Source organism: Notolepis coatsorum (assembly GCF_963971535.1).
Source record: "Notolepis coatsorum genome assembly, chromosome: 2".
Classification (NCBI taxonomy): Eukaryota; Metazoa; Chordata; class Actinopteri; order Aulopiformes; family Paralepididae; genus Notolepis; species Notolepis coatsorum.
In genome coordinates this window covers 106,123,072-106,139,797 of record NC_140166.1, presented here as the reverse complement: position 1 = coordinate 106,139,797, position 16,726 = coordinate 106,123,072, and the positions used below count along the sequence as shown (strand labels likewise).

At 43.1% G+C, this 16,726-nt stretch overlaps 1 protein-coding gene across 3 annotated transcripts in view; it reads right to left on the bottom strand.

Annotated features, from left to right (window-relative positions):
• kctd3 (potassium channel tetramerization domain containing 3) overlaps nucleotides 1–16,726 on the bottom strand; it is a 98,445-nt gene that overhangs the window by 27,887 nt on the left and 53,832 nt on the right. For all 3 annotated transcript variants that reach the window (XR_014620858.1, XM_084337912.1, XM_084337913.1), the window contains exons 12-15: nucleotides 14,318–14,405; nucleotides 11,519–11,632; nucleotides 9,803–9,973; nucleotides 6,264–6,419 (exon numbers count right to left, since the gene is read on the bottom strand). Coding sequence is in view for 2 of the 3 variants with exons in the window: in XM_084337912.1 (XP_084194038.1) it covers nucleotides 6,264–6,419; nucleotides 9,803–9,973; nucleotides 11,519–11,632; nucleotides 14,318–14,405 (529 nt within the window). In the remaining variant the exon portion in view is untranslated. The remainder of the gene's footprint in view (nucleotides 1–6,263; nucleotides 6,420–9,802; nucleotides 9,974–11,518; nucleotides 11,633–14,317; nucleotides 14,406–16,726) is intronic.

The following is a 16,726-nucleotide window of genomic DNA, read 5'->3' as shown; positions in this document are numbered from 1 at the left end:
CTTTTTTGGCAGTAAGGTTATCACTGCCCTGCGACACGAAAGCGGCAACGCACCCTCAGCCAGACTTTCATTGAATACCTCGAGAAGGTCGTCTTTCACAATGTCCCAAAAGGCTTTGTAAAACTCCACCGTCAAACCGTCAATACCAGGGGCTTTCCCGCCACCCATGCTCTGTAAGGCAGAATAGAGCTCTGACGAGTCCAAAGGTCTTTCCAGCAGCACATTCGACTCCCGTGATACTGTGGGCAATCCTTCACAAAAAGACTGTAGAAGGACATCATTGTCAGTGTACTCACTGCTATACAAAGCAGAATAGAACTCAACGGCCCGTCTCCGGATCTGACTGGCATCAGTGATGTCCTGCCCCGTCTCTGACAGAAGAGAGTGAATGAATTTATTCTGTCCATTCTTCTTTTCCAGACCGAAGAAGTAACTGGAAGGCACATCCATAGCATTGACATTCATAAATCTAGACCTTAACAAAGCTCCTTGAGCCTTCACACCTAGCAGGTCAGCTAAAGCCATTTTTTTTATTAAGGACTTCAAACTGTCCTTGATTTCCTGTGGACCCAAACATTTTCTCAAGGTCCACTATCTCAGTCTCCAAATCTCTCATGGAGGTAGTGATGTCTCTAGTTACATTGAGAGTGTGTTGTTGACAAAGCATTTTAATTTCTACTTTGCCACAGTCCCACCACTGCCTAAGAGAAGAGAACTCATTCTTCCTACTCCTAAACAGGACCCAAAAAAAACTAAAAACATCCCTAAAATCCTTTTCATGGAGCAAAGCTGAATTAAAATGCCAATACGCACTTCTAGGCACCAGATCTTTAATAAAGACATTGCACATTACCAATGAATGGTCTGTAAAACCAACAGGCAATATTTTACACATTTTAAAAACATTAAAATTATGCTTAAAACAATAAAAACGGTCAAGTCTAGCTAAGGAGACAACATTATCCCTACAATGAGACCATGTATACTGGCGCTCATTCCCATGAAACCTCCTCCACACATCAACCAAGCCGTGTGTGTGTACAAGCTTTCTTAATGCACTTTGAGAAGCTGGATGGGGTTCATTATGATTCCTGTCTAAACTGTTATTCTCTGTGCAATTGAAGTCTCCAGAAAAAAATAAGAAATCATCCGGACTAAAATCGGACAATTTAGTACACACTATATCTAAAAAAGCCTTTCTTTCAGGCCCTTTAGAAGGAGCATAAATATTCAATAAAACCACATTAAATGTTTAAAAATGTGCTTTCACTACAACGAACCTACCCTCTACATCTACAACATGTTCTACAGTATAGGAAGCAGGAATAAAACGTTTTGAGAATAAAAAACCAACTCCACTACTAATTGTAGTATTATGACTCGACACTAAATCACCTTCCCATTCCTTCCTCCATTCCACCTCATTCACCTTATCACTGTGTGTCTCTTGCATAAAAAGAACATCAATGTGTTTTAACTTGACCAGTTCAAACAGCGTTGCACGTTTTCTCACATCTCTTGCCCCATTCAAGTTCAAAGTTCCAACCTTAAAATGTTCCATGGAGAGAAGAGGAGTGACTAAAACGCACAATAACAATAAATTAAAAGTTGCCACTTGTTTTCCTTTCATGAATTTGTTTTCTGACCTTTGGCAGTCATTTCCTTAGTCTATACACTTCCTGCTTAGTAAAGCTGTTATTTCCCATGTGAAACCTGACAGACGTATAGAAAGCCTCTGTATCAGGAATATGTTCCTCTATTTTCAAGCCCCGAACATTCTTTGTTTCCTGTAGCAACGTTTTGATGGTTTTGACTGACAGTGATCTTCTGTGTTGTGACTTCCTTAACTCAGATATGTCACTACCATCTGACTCATACTCCTCACTTTCACTCTGGTCTGACTGTGAAGTCATTCCTTTGCGTTTATGAGGTGCAGATTGTGAAACAGCCTCATCTTCCATTTCCACCTCATTCGTCTGGTCATTAACTCCTGCACTGCTTCCACACAAACCACTGCTACTCTCCTGTGTTTTCCCCCCAGACACAGCAGCACTGTATGTTTGTTTCTCCCAGGCCCCTTCTAGCTGTAGTTCTCCTGTAGCCCTGTCTGTCTGTTTCACACAGGCCCCTTCTATCTGCATCTCACTTGTAGTACTGTCTGTCTGTTTCTCACAGGCCCCTTCTTCCTGTAGCTCACCTTTAGCACTGACAGTCTCAGCTGGATTATCCCTTGCCACCTCTGTTTGTATCTCAACTGTAGCACTGTCTACAGCTGCTTCTTTAACCCCGACCACTTCTGTATGTAGCTCCCCTGTAGCACTTTCAGCAGCAGCTGGTTTAAAACTGGCCACTTCTATTTGTAGCTCCCCTGTAGCACCCTCTGCAGTAGCTGGTTCAACCCTGGCCACTTCTGTCTGTAGCTCCCCTGTAGCACTTTCTGCAGTAGCTGGTTCAACCCTGGCCACTTCTATCTGTAGCTCCCCTGTAGCACCCTCTGCAGTAGCTGGTTCAACCCTGGCCACTTCTGTCTGTAGCTCCCCTGTAGCACCCTCTGCAGTAGCTGGTTCAACCCTGGCCACTTCTGTCTGTAGCTCCCCTGTAGCACCCTCTGCAGTAGCTGGTTCAACCCTGGCCACTTCTGTCTGTAGCTCCCCTGTAGCACCCTCTGCAGTAGCTGGTTCAACCCTGGCCACTTCTGTCTGTAGCTCCCCTGCAGCCCTGTCTGTCTCAGCTCGTTTATCCCTGGCCACCTCTGCTTGTATCTCAACTGTAGCCCCGTCTACAGCAGCTGGTTCTTTCCTAGCCACTCTTGACTGTCCCTTACCACTAATTTCTAAAACCACAGTCTCATTATTTGACGTTTCTTTTCCTTGCCCACTAGTTCCCTCCCCAAGATCTGCATGCACTTCTTGAGCCAGCTTCTTAGGGCATGCTTTAATTACATGCCCCCCCCCCCCCACACCCAAAGCACTTCATGGTCTCTGATGATGCAAACAATACATAATCAAAATCTTCCACTCTAACATGGAATCTCATGTTGAACTCATCATTCCTGTTATTCAGAATCATATACAAAAATCGTCTATGAGAAACAACATGTTTCAACAAAGGTGATTTGCATCCTGTAAGCACCTTCTTAATGGGAGAGACTATCTTTCCATGTCTGGACAGCTCTTTTATCAGAAACTCATCAGAGATGAATAGTGGTACATTAGACAACGTGATTTTAGTTGACGGTTGCGCAAGTGGCAACACGGGAACGTGCAGGTCCCGAACAATAATACCGCGTTCAATTGCTGCATTCACTTTCTCAACTCGATCTAGAAAGATAACCACAGCACTATTCATTTTCCCTGCAGACTTAATACTGTTGTAAGTAACCAACAACTTTACCTACCGCTAAACTAACCTCTTCAACTGAGCAGGGGAACACGGTGCCAATCTTAATTCCGTGTTTCCTACTCAATTTGTTCAAATCAGCCATCCTGCGCGCCTGCTATTTCGCCGACCAGCATCAGAAGATAGAAAAAGTTAGAAAACTCACTCACACGCAGTCACTCACCAAGCTCCGAACTCCGCTCCACTCACACGCATGCGCACAAGGAGAGAGAGAGAGAGAGAGAGAGAGAGAGAGAGAGAGAGAGAGAGAGAGAGAGAGAGAGAGAGAGAGAGCGAGAGCGAGAGCGAGAGAGAGAGGTTAACACACACACACCACACTCACTGGCATCAGGGTTAGTGGAGGCGCCTGGCCTAGGTGGCCTACTGCTCTCCCAACGGTTCAAAAGAATTCATGCTAATTCAACCGAACATCATTGTAATATTTGCAAGAGAGAGAGAGAGAGAGAGAGAGAGAGAGAGAGAGAGAGAGAGAGAGAGAGAGAGAGAGAGAGAGAGAGAGAGAGAGAGAGAGAGAGAGAGAGAGAGAGAGAGAGAGAGAGAGAGAGAGAGAGAGAGAGAGAGAGAGAGAGAGAGATGTGTGCTGGTGAGGGAGACTGAGGTGGGTGTAGGGTTGGCAGGTTGTGTGTAATAACTAGGGATGTGCAGATAGGCAGATACGTACTTCTTGAGGAAACTTAGAAGTTTCAAAGTGGACAGAACTCTATACTGTTCTATAAGACCTACATCCAGAGTGTGCTGACTTTCTGTATTCAGTGCTGGGGGGAGCGGGGGAGCACTAAGTGTACAGAATAAGAATAAATGAGATAGGGTGGTCAAATTAGGAGGTAAGACAACTGGTGAAGCAATGTGCAGTATTACAAACATGTCAGACCACTGTACACCAGGAAATTGGCAGAAAAGATCATAGCCGATCAACTGCACCCACTATGGTCTGAGTACCCACTCTTACCCTCAGGGCGGAGGTACTGCATGCCTAGGACTAGAACCAAAAGATGCATTACGTCCTTTGTCCCACGCAGCATTCAGCTGCTTTACGAGCTTGAATTATTTGGTATTTTTTAGCACTTGCACCATGGTGCCATTGAGGGTCATGCAGTGTCATGCTTTTTATGATGTTCCTATTTATTATGCTCATGTCTTGTTTGTATGTGCTGTATTGTTCATATTTGTGCCTGTTATGCGTTTTGTTGCTCTCTTGTGCAAAGCAAATTCCCTTGAAGGGCAATAACGGTTTCATTCATAAGTCGGTTTGATAGTGGGTGGTCTGAACGAATAACCAAATATTTGGTGTGTGCCGACAATCACAAAGGCCAGAAAATATCTCGACTGTGGCATCTGGTATTGCTCATGTCAGTTCATATTTGCTAGTCAACATTTAAGACTACACATGTTGTCTTGTACAAAGGCTCACAAATCATAAAATGCGCTTTGCTAAAATTTTTCCATTCCTGTTTGGATATGGAACATGGCAGCTAGCAAGCTTATACTAGCTGATTCATTACATTGATTGCCTACAACGTTGTTGGACTATCGTTCTTGTTTAAATAGTTGAGTACCGTAATTCCTCTAATAGTAACCGGGTCTCAAATACAAGCCGGGTCTCTATTAATGGCCGGGTGCGCTCTTGAGCTAAGCAATTATAAGCCGGCCTCCTAATACAAGCCGGGTTACTAATATACTGAGCTGCATACTGAGCTAGTTACTTGATTTCACTTTGAAAACGTTGAAATGACCAGTGACCACCTGTAATTGCACTGTTTACTATTTCATACAGTACTTGGTTTCAATAAATGAACCCAGTACATTTTACTGGGTTCAAACTGACACAAAATGTTGATTTATTCATTATGATCAGTTTGAAAATTTGAAATATAGGCCTCCCTCTTATACAGGCCTCCTCCTAATACAAGCCTGGTACCCGCTACAGTTGAAACAAATACAAGCCGGGGTTACTATTAGAGGAATTACGGTATATGGAATGGGAGGTGTGTTGGAGGTGGTGGTGTTGACGACAGCTCATGTCTCACATTATGTCTGAAGGTATTGATTAAGGCTGTGATCTGCCAGGATGCTTAATTTCTTTCAAGCTCAAATGCAGCACAGCTGTGGACCTCACTAGTACAATAGGGTACTTAGGAGTATTACATCATTTTTGTAAGCACAAGTTTACTTAGCCAAATTTTCTTTTGTTGCCAATTGGTTTTTGTTGCCATTTTCATTATTTGTATATGACGATTGAGTTTTTGTGCACATTTCATTCCAACTTGTTTCTTCGTTAGGCTAAGTTGACACAATTCTGACAAATCCGAATCAGTTGGTAAACAAAAGGCTTGGAGAAACGGGTGGAAAGCTCCAAAAACGTAACTAAGATAAAAGCAAGCATAGGCGCTTGAAGTTCAGCTCCACTTTAGCCAACCTGAGCTGAAAGAAGCTATGCAGTTTGTGGTTGCAATACCTCATCTAAGCTCGGCAATGAATTAACCATCAACACCGGGTCAGATTAAACCGTAGCTGCACACTTGTAGCATCACAGTCATTTATTGAGATGTTAAAATATATATTTATTTAGACAGCTAAGCTGCCTTCATCAGGGTTGATTCTATCCTGAAGTCAAGTAAATTTTTTCGAGTAGTAAACAAAAGATCTTTATAGCGTTAAAAATAAAAGTAATCCAGCACACTAGATTTTATTTATATTTTATCAAATCTTCGAAGAGCGGACCTGACGCCACAATTATTTTTCAGTCAATCGCACCTATGTTTAATATATTTAATGAAATACAAAGGTGGACGTTGGACTCTCTGCTGCTCTGGCTGGAGTTGTAGGCATCGCAGGGTGTTTCACTTCTTTGTCCTGGTTGTTACCTATGTCGTTCCCAGAGCTGTAGCTGCCGTGGCTCTCCGTCTCCTCCAGGGACAGGATCTTGAAGGAGGCCAGAGGGGTGGAGCCCGGCTGGGTGGAGATCATCCCTCTGAAGCGGGTCACCGTCCATGTCCTCACGTGGTTGTTGTCTGCACACACTAACACACGCGTGCGCACGCACGCACACACGCACGCACACACACACACACACACACACACACACACACACACACACACACACACACACACACACACACACACACACACACACACACACACACACACACACACACACACACACACACACACACACACACACACACACACACACACACACACACACACACACACACACACACACACACACACACACACACACACGTTTGTACACTATTTCACACACCCCACATACAAATACACTACAAAAAAGGTCACTTTAAAGAAACGACTGTACTATTTTTTTTTTTTTTTTTTTGCAATAGTCCGAACTGTATATTTGTATATTACTGTATTACTCATTACCTTTATTTCTTATGCTTAGCATTGTATTCGTATTACTTTTGTATCGTGTCTATTCTATTTTATTATTAGTATTTTTGCACAATCGAGGCGGGCATGGCCACCTACATTTCACTGCATGTATGTGACAAATAAAACTCTTGAATCTTGAACGTATGTGCGCTCATACAGAGACAGAGACACACAGCAGAGGATAAGATGGAAATGCTAAACTCTTGAGACATGCTGCGTCCTTTCCCCTTGGCTCTTCTCCCTCTACCTACACCAACCAGTTCACCCCCCTGGACAGTTCAGTCAAGGCCTTCAAGTACGCCGACGACACCACCATCCTGGGCCTCATCTCCAACAATGATGAATCCATTTACCGGCAGGAGGTGGACAGAGCAGTGAGGTGGTGCTCATCCAACAACCTCCTGCTCAACACCTCCAAAACCATGGAAATTGCCATAGATTTCAGGACTTCAAAAAAAAAAACCCATACTCCCAATAACCATCTCAGACCAACCCATAACCCTAACTGAATCATTAAAGTTCCTCGGCACCCACATCAGCAATAAACTCAAATGGGACATTAACACCACTGCCATCAAAAAGGCCCAGTAGCGCCTGTACTTCCTCAGGCAACCGAGGAAGTACAGAGTCCAACAACGCCTGCTGGTCCAATTCTACACCTCCATAATCCAAAGCATCCTCACCTCATCCATCACAGTCTGGTATGGTTCCACTGACAAACACACCGAGACAGCCTCCAAAATAATTGGCTGCCCCCTCCCCTCTCTGGACTCCATCTACACCTCACGCACAGTCACCTGCTCTGGTAAAATAATCAAGGATCCCTCCCACCCAGCACACCACTTATTCCAGCGCATGCCCTCAGGTCGCTACAGGTCAATTTCAACCAGACACACACGCTTCACAAACAGTTTTTCCCCCACAGCAGTCCGAACACTAAACACCCTGGCCCGCCCCCCCCCTTGCACAGACGGGCAAGCATCCGAACTGAAGTGAACATGAACTGAATTGAACTGACACTAACTGACACTTGTTATATGTGACTGTCCTGTATGTATTTATGTATTTATTGTGGGGATTGGGAGGTGGGCGATTGATGTTCCATGTTGATGTCCCAGTGCTTAAATAACATGCTGTACCGCAAACCATTACCACCAACCATAGTTGTGTGGCATTACAGTATCTTGTATCTTGACATCGTTAAAGAGAAGATTACAAGTAAAACCAATGCACAGTCAATGGGGTCAAGCTCCCGTTTGTACAAGCTGACTGAAGCTTACCGAAACATACTCAACAGATTCACACACAAGGTAGATTTCAGTGAGCTTCAGTCCGCTTGTACAGAAAGGAACTTGACCCCATTGACTCTGCATTGGTTTGTGGCTAACAAGTATGAGGAACAGCATGGATTGTGCTGAGGAAGGTCTCTACCAATCGACATCATCATTGGTAAGTAGCAAATAGGGTTCCATAAATCATCCCTCTACCCATTTAAAATAACAAAAGAATATATGAAATTATTATTATTAACCCTTACGATTTTGGCAAATATCCACCGTTGCAGAATTACAACCTAAAAGTCATCTTCGATGGAATTCCCCTTTTCAAACCTTTATTTATACTCCAAACCTTTATTTATACTCTAAACCTTTATTTATACTCGAAAGGCAACTGAGGTTTCCCTCATTTAAGTTGAGTTTACATACAGAAATAAGCATGAATAAATAAAGCATATAAAATCACACAGCATGTAAAAAACACAATAACAAGACGACAACACGACAAGGGTAGACAAAGGCAAGGGATAACACAAGGCTGGAGATCAAGGTCTTAAACTCTGAATCTCAATCTTTGTTTAGACGGAGAGAGTCTCAACAGAAACCGCAGAAGTCGTCTTGCGGTCTCACTTTTGCGTTTAGACTAGTGTTTTGGGAGGGAATTCTTCGTGCAGACGAGGCTGTAAAAATGTAGTCGACTCGAGACGACGGAGCCCCGCTACACTGCCTCAGGTCGTTGAGACAACCAAGCGTGCTGTGAAGACCCGCCCTACTCTGTCTCTGATTCGCAGACTGTGGGTGGGGGAATGTGATTGGACCAAAGCAGAGTCACACACAGACAGTGGCTCCAGTAACTAATAGTTGTGATAGCCATTAGCCGCTGGACTGATTCTTGTGTATTTAAAAGTACTGCCAATGTAGCCTTCAGGTGATCTCCGTGGATAGAATCAGACATGCTTGTTCGCTTTGTTTACGCTTCTAGGCTACTGGCGCATGCCTGTGACATAAGCAGTATGCGACGAGAGCCTTGAGAACCCTTTCGTCATAGTTTTATGTGGTTTGACTGTTCAGATGATAGCGCGAAGGTGTATCGTTTCTAGGATTTCCACCCAGGAAGGTGGTTTCACTTTTTTTGCGGATTCTCCCCGCAAAAACGCTGTTGCCGTATGAACAAAAGGGATACCCGGAAGGGAAAAAAATCCGGATTCACCCGCGAGCGTTTCCGTCTAAACATGTCACTTTAAGTGTTGTCACTAGAATGGGTGACATAAGGTTGTCACCAGCTTGGCTGGCCGTTCACACTAATACAATTGGCTGTATTAGAGGGTGGGAGAAGCTGGCGGGGTGGGTCCGGGTCGTTGTAAACAGCGACTCCTACAGTTCGGTCGGGGCGCCTGCTAAGCGCGGATAGGACCTGAGTGGGATAGTGTGATCCTTCCACACGCTACGCCCTCTCGGGGAGGATCCGCGCTGCCGGGTGAAAAGAAGCGGTTGATTGGCTGGACGTGTGTCGGAGGAAGCACGTGATAGCCTCCACTCTCCCAGATGATCTGACTGTGGGGGGTAAGTGCGCAGCGACCAGGAAGGGGATTGGGAATTGGCATACGACTAACATTGGGATGGGAGAAAATCGGAGGAAAATGGAGGGGGAAAAAGATCAATAAAAAAAAATAAAAAGAATGGGTGACATAAGTTCCAACATTCCATTCCACTCGTCCCCTCCTTCTTCCTACCTGACACCAGGTGTTTCTCAGACAGCATGATCTTGGTCACAGGGCTGCGGTGGACGGTGAAGGTCTGGAAGAGTTGGGGGCCGGAACCCACCGTCTCTGGGTGCTGAACTATGACCCGCACCGCTCCACTGCTGGTACCATAGGCTATCTCTATCCAGTTACCACTCACACCTAGACAGAGACAGAGACAGAGGGAGAGAGATAGACAGAGATAGAGATAGAGATAGAGATAGAGACAGACAGACAGACAGACAGACAGACAGACAGACAGACAGACAGACAGACAGACAGACAGACAGACAGCGTTATAGAGGAGAAAAGGTGTAAGCACGATGCTCATTATGCACAATGTCGGAAACAAATCTTTTAAAAATGTTCAAGATTTAGTTCCTAAAGTTATTATCTAACAAATTCCTCATACATGATAATGATAAATAGTCTAAATATGAGATTTGTGGACAATTTGAATTTGCATAAATGACTAATAGTACCGCCAAGCTCATCAGAAGTTTCCCTGTGTTTATGTTTTTATGTTTATTTAGGACCCCCATTAGCTTTTGAACTTGACAAGTTATTCTTCAAGACAACAATATTCAAGACATTACATCATTATCAACATCAATTACATCATTATCAACATCATCATCAGTTAAGGATGACATTGTACAAAATAATAAAGTATTAAAATAAAATAATTAAAATCAAATAAATAGTGCTTCCTGAGCAGCACTCACTGCCATCAACATAAATACAATTAACAAACAGTCAATTGGTTTTCACCGCTATGCCATAAGGGTTCAGTGTATGCTTGTTAGTAGATGGTATTTAAATCTTTTCTTGAAAGTGGTTTTGGATTCTATTTCAGCGAAGTAGCTTGGCAATGAGTTCCATTCCATGATAGCTCTGTAAGTCACACAAGATTTTAGTAGACTTGTCCTGGGTTTAGGTGCCAGTAGATGGCCTGACTGTAGCTTGTCTGGTCATATGGTCATGTTCTTCTCTTATGTAAACTATATGATCATAAAAATACTGTGGTTTTTTTACTTGAACATTTCTGAGAAAAGTAATGCGACGAGATTGCAAACGTTTCTCAACCGGAAGCCATGATACATTTCTGTGCATAACTCCAATATTAGTGCACTTTGAACAGTGGAGAGCTAGTCTGGCAGCCTTATTTTGAGCTATTTGTAGTTTCTGTATATGTGTTTTTTCTGCTGATGACCATATGACCGAACAGTACTCAAGATGTGACAAAACCAGAGACTGGATGACTTCTTTCAAAGTGGTTGGTGTTAAATACTTTGTGCATTTTCTTGTCACAGCTATGCTCCTTCCTATTTTTGTTACGATACTGTCAATTTGCTTTGTCCACTTTAAACCAGAATCAAGAACCATGCCAAGAAACTTAGCCTCTTTTACCTGTTCTACTGGCTGACCAGCCATTGTCGGGCTTAATTGTGGATCGCTGCTTAATATGTGCCTGGATCCGAGTCTAACGGGTGTGCGGCTCAAGGATCGGACTCAACGCCCATGAGAAGTGGCACCAGCGGCAGCGTCGCTAACCCCCCTCACCCCATCCCTGGAGCAAGCGTCATCATCGAACACAATGGACAGCTAAGAGAGTGTGTGTGTGTGTGTGTGTGTGTGTGTGTGTGTGTGTGTGTGTGTGTGTGTGTGTGTGTGTGTGTGTGTGTGTGTGTGTGTGTGTGTACTGACTGGTTTTGGGCGTTAGGTAGACAGACAGGGCAGTGATGGCGTCATTAGGGTCGTGGTAAAGTTCTGTCACTAGCAGGTCGTTGTCCTTCATCCTCAGCGGAAACTTCTGCATGTCTGCAACAAGTGATAGAACACGGTTGATTGTTTATTTGACAATATCAAAATACATGCACGATGCACAGCAGTCATGACATCCATTAAACACAATAAAAATACTTTTTTTGCATGGCGGTGTGTGTGTGTGTGCGTATGCGTGTGTGTACACTATATTTTAAACACATGCGGGCGATAATGAACACAAGAGGGGCAATAGCCTACTACACAGGGTCGCTGGCAGAGAACTATATATATATATATATATATATATATATATATATATATATATATATATATATATATATATATATATATATATATTTCTTTTTTTTACCCAGGGACAGTACACATTAATCAACATCTTCAGTTTCCACATCAATGTAAATGTGCCAGAATTAGCTAATGAACTCGTTTTCATCTGTAGTCCCTGCCTAACATGCATGTCTTTATGGTGTGGGAGGAAACCAGAGTACCTGGAGGAAAGGAAACCCACGCGAACATGGGGGGGAACAACATGTAAACGCCACACAGAAAGGCCCCCTGCTGGGGTTCCAACCAAAGACCTTCTTGCTGTGAGGCAGCAGTGCTAACCACTGTGCCATCGTGCCGCCCTATAAAAACTCAAGAGAGCCTCCAGGCAGCTGCTGGTGTGTTCTTGGCGTACATTCAAATGGTTGCAGCGCAACTTCTTTTGTGAGCCACAAAGCACGTCCTGTTACATTGCTGATCTTTTGGAAATATTCCTCTCCAGATTTGCACGCCAAGGTGTGACAATTGTGGCTCGTTAAACAGTCAAACTAACCCTACAGCGTGGTACAATGTCTGGGTGTGTTGTGCAAAACACCTTTAACGTGACTATTGTGGTGATCCTGTTTTATATACAGCTCTAAGACAGGGCAGTGTGTGTGTGTGTGTGTGTGTGTGTGTGTGTGTGTGTGTGTGTGTGTGTGTGTGTGTGTGTGTGTGTGTGTGTGTGTGTGTGTGTGTGTGTGTGTGTGTGTGTGTGTGTGTGTGTGTGTGTGTGTGTGTGTGTGTGTGTGTGTGTGTGTGTGTGTGTGTGTGTGTGTAATTTGTATTTGCTGTATGGTGAAAGAGCGCTGCCTGGTAAACATGTTCAATGCCACCAGACACTGCCCTGGTAAACATGTTCAATGCCATCAGACACTGCCCTGGTAAACATGTTCAATGCCATCAGACACTGCCCTGGTAAACATGTTCAATGCCATCAGACACTGCCCTGGTAAACATGTTCAATGCCATCAGACACTGCCCTGGTAACCATGTTCAATGCCATCAGACACTGCCCTGGTAAACATGTTCAATGCCATCAGACACTGCCCTGGTAACCATGTTCAATGCCATCAGACACTGCCCTGGTAACCATGTTCAATGCCATCAGACACTGCCCTGGTAACCATGTTCAATGCCATCAGACACTGCCCTGGTAACCATGTTCAATGCCATCAGACACTGCCCTGGTAAACATGTTCAATGCCATCAGACACTGCCCTGGTAAACATGTTCAATGCCACCAGACACTGCCCTGGTAACCATGTTCAATGCCATCAGACACTGCCCTGGTAAACATGTTCAATGCCATCAGACACTGCCCTGGTAAACATGTTCAATGCCATCAGACACTGCCCTGGTAAACATGTTCAATGCCATCAGACACTGCCCTGGTAACCATGTTCAATGCCATCAGACACTGCCCTGGTAACCGTCAATGGTCCTCATTCTCGAACGTGTTCGTAAGTGCCTTGGTAAATATCTTGTATAAAATGTTGTACCAACAGATTTACGGAAATCCTCCTCCGGATTCCTGAAAGCGTGAAACGGTGTTCGTAACTGGGCAAAAGCGTTCACAGCTGTGCTCCGCTGAATGGAGTACGCCATTAATTCTTAAAGGGGAACTATTTTACTATTTCTTTCACTATTTGGGCACTTTTACACAATTCCTGTGAGTCTATGGAACACCTCTGTAATATATATTTTTTTTTTATTCATTGTTTTGTATTTCTAATCAAGTCCTCAAAAACAGCATTTTTCTACCTCAAGATTTCGAGCTGTTTTGCAGCCGCAGCTGCAGGTGCCACCTAAACCACTGCGGGTCGTCGGCGTCGCCTGAACATTAACATGCAGCGGTGACTATATGACATCACATATAGGCACATTTTCAAACGACTCAGTTCAGTGAGGGTGAATATTGTGAGAGGAGAATTGGAAGAATGCGCCAATATGAGAATTTTGAGACATAGATCATATTAATATAAGTTCACATAGCTAGGAAACAATGCTAAACACTCAAAAAGGCCATTTATAAGATAGTTCCCCTTTAAACTTTCAGCGCGTGTGTCCGTATCCCTGAATTTGCATACAGACACGCCCAGCCAGCTCCTTATAAGGCCAGGGCCACTCTGTGTCCATTCGAGAATGAGGACCAATGTCTGTACTTGTCCTTTTTAAAATGAATAAATGCACTGAATTAAACTCTTGCATGCCTGTGTGTCTCTTATCAAGTAAGATATCATAGGATTATTATAAGATATAGCAGCCGATTTGTACACAAAGCTAATTAACTCAAAAGCTGCTGAAATGCAAAATAGGTATTGATTAAGTGCTTGGCAGTCATGTATGATGGTCTATTAACACTGATGATTCATATAAAGATCAATGATGCTGTGTGTGCGTGTGTGTGTGTACCGATGTAGTAGATGGAGCCGTTGTTGCAGCCCAGTAGTAAGAAGGAGCCTGCTGTATCACAACTGGTGATGGGCACCACGTCCTGCACCTGACACACACACACGCATACGCACACACACACGCACACACACACACACACACACACACACATTGAAGGAAGGCCATGGAACCACATGCTGTATAACAAAAAAGTATGCATTCAAGAATAGGCTAACTTTTTTGGGCATCTAAACACTGCATTATGTTGACTAGTGCAGACTTGGGAACAAGGCATCATGGCATTCTGTCTGAACGCACACACGATGAAAGCATTGCGTCGTCTTTGCTTTGATGTGTGGACAACCCAAAGCCAGCAGATTGTTATCACAGTATAATGCTGGATGTTCTATAGAGTTCTGGCTATAGAGTCATGATGTCTTATAACCTTGTGTAGTGTGAATAAAGATATGCCCAAGGGGAGATGCATCAAGAAGGAGCCCAGGACAGCTGAGTGACACTCTGGTTGCCCCCCCCCCCTCTTTCTACACTCATTACACACACCCACAATATTTCCTGTCCCAATACTAAAGATACAGACACACACACACCACTGCAACTATGAACAAAGAGGGTAACGTAAGAGACCGCGGCCGGCGATTGATGCCAGGTCTCCATTTTTAGCTATAAGGCTATACCACACCTCTGCCTGTTTCTGCTGGGTTGCCCAGCCACTCCCTACATGAATACTGTAGCATTAACATACTGTAAACTGTCAGTACGTGCTGTCAGTCATGGCTGCGAAAATAGCTGTTATACAAGCTTAACCCTGAGGGCACTCAGCTGCAAAGGTTTATTGGAGGTGATGTCGTCACTGAAACGTCATTCACGTCATTAGCAAAACTGACGAAATATCAGGAATGTCAATTCCAATATTGTAAATAAAATATTTTCTCAATTGAATATAAAAACTTGCCAAATCGTTAGCCTAGCTCACCCTCGTTGTCTGTACATCGTCATCAGTATACTATGCACCCAAAATATAACAACATTATTTAAAAAGAAATCCGCTGAATGACATTCAGAGTTTAAAATGTTAATATGTTATATAAAGACCCTAAACATGGGAAATCTGTTGCTTAGTAAAATATTAGGGATGTCCGATATTATCGGCCTACCGATATTATCGGCCGATATCGGCATTAAAATGTGATATCGGAAAATATCGGTATCGGTTTTCAATTTTTTATTTAATTTTTGAATTTTTTTACATTTCTATAACCTTTATTTACCCAGGCAAGCAAGTAAGAACAAATTCTGATTTTATTTATTGTCAAAAGTATGCATAATGTTGTGTTAATTCCACAACAAGAGATATGTAATGTTAATTACCTGAAATTATTCCGTTTTTTGGGGGGGAAACCCTGCATATATCGGTATCGGTTGATATCGGTATTTAAAGATATTTAAAGATATCGGAAATTAAGAGTTGGACAATATCGGTATATCGGTAAAAAAGCCAATATCGAGCATCCCTATAAAATATGCCTCCTCTACATTTACTTTTTAAGTCTCAATCCATTCATTTAGTAGAATACCAGGTTCTTTTCTAGTAGCTAGGGAGCGTCTCGGTTCCTCCCCATCTCTGCTACGCACACTCTGTGTGGTGAGATGGGAGATATCCTGAAATGCAGGGTTTCCCATTAATGACCTGCGGCCCGCCACAGTCTAATTAGTCCCGCCACAGTTGTATAATATAAAATATTAAAAAAAGTAATTAAAAAAAGATATTTAATAAAAAAAAATAAAAAAAATATATATAAAGTTTGCCAATAGGGATGTATCAGTAGTATTGGCAGTGGTAGTAGTGGTAATAATAATCCACTATATATATATTTTTTTTTCTAAAAAATAAACCAGTTCAACACAGGTAACCACTTTTGCTTCATCTCTTTGATGGCTCAAATGTATGCTCTAGTCCAGTGGTTCCCAAACCTCTCCTCGAGACACCCCAGCCGTTCCATGTATTTGTTAAATTCCACCACCAGCACACATTGATTCAACTAATAAAGGGCTAGTGGTGGAATTTAACAAATACATTGAACGGCTAGGGTGCTTCGAGGAGAGGATTGGGAAGCACTAGTCTAGTCGATTTTGTGTTTTGAGCACAAAGTTCATCATAGATCTAGCCTCTTTATTTTGCTCTGAAAGTGCACCAGATTGATGCATTTAACTTTAAAATGTACAAAAAAACTACATTTTCGGGGGGGCATGCCCCCGGACCCCCCTAGAGGGTCGGAGGTTCACCCCCCATAGTCTCGGAAAATCCTGTGGGAAACACTGAAATGTAATGCCACAATATATTGCTGTTCCTTTTATTTGATTTCAACGCATGAAAATGTACTGTATTAGATTAGTATGACTTTAATCTCA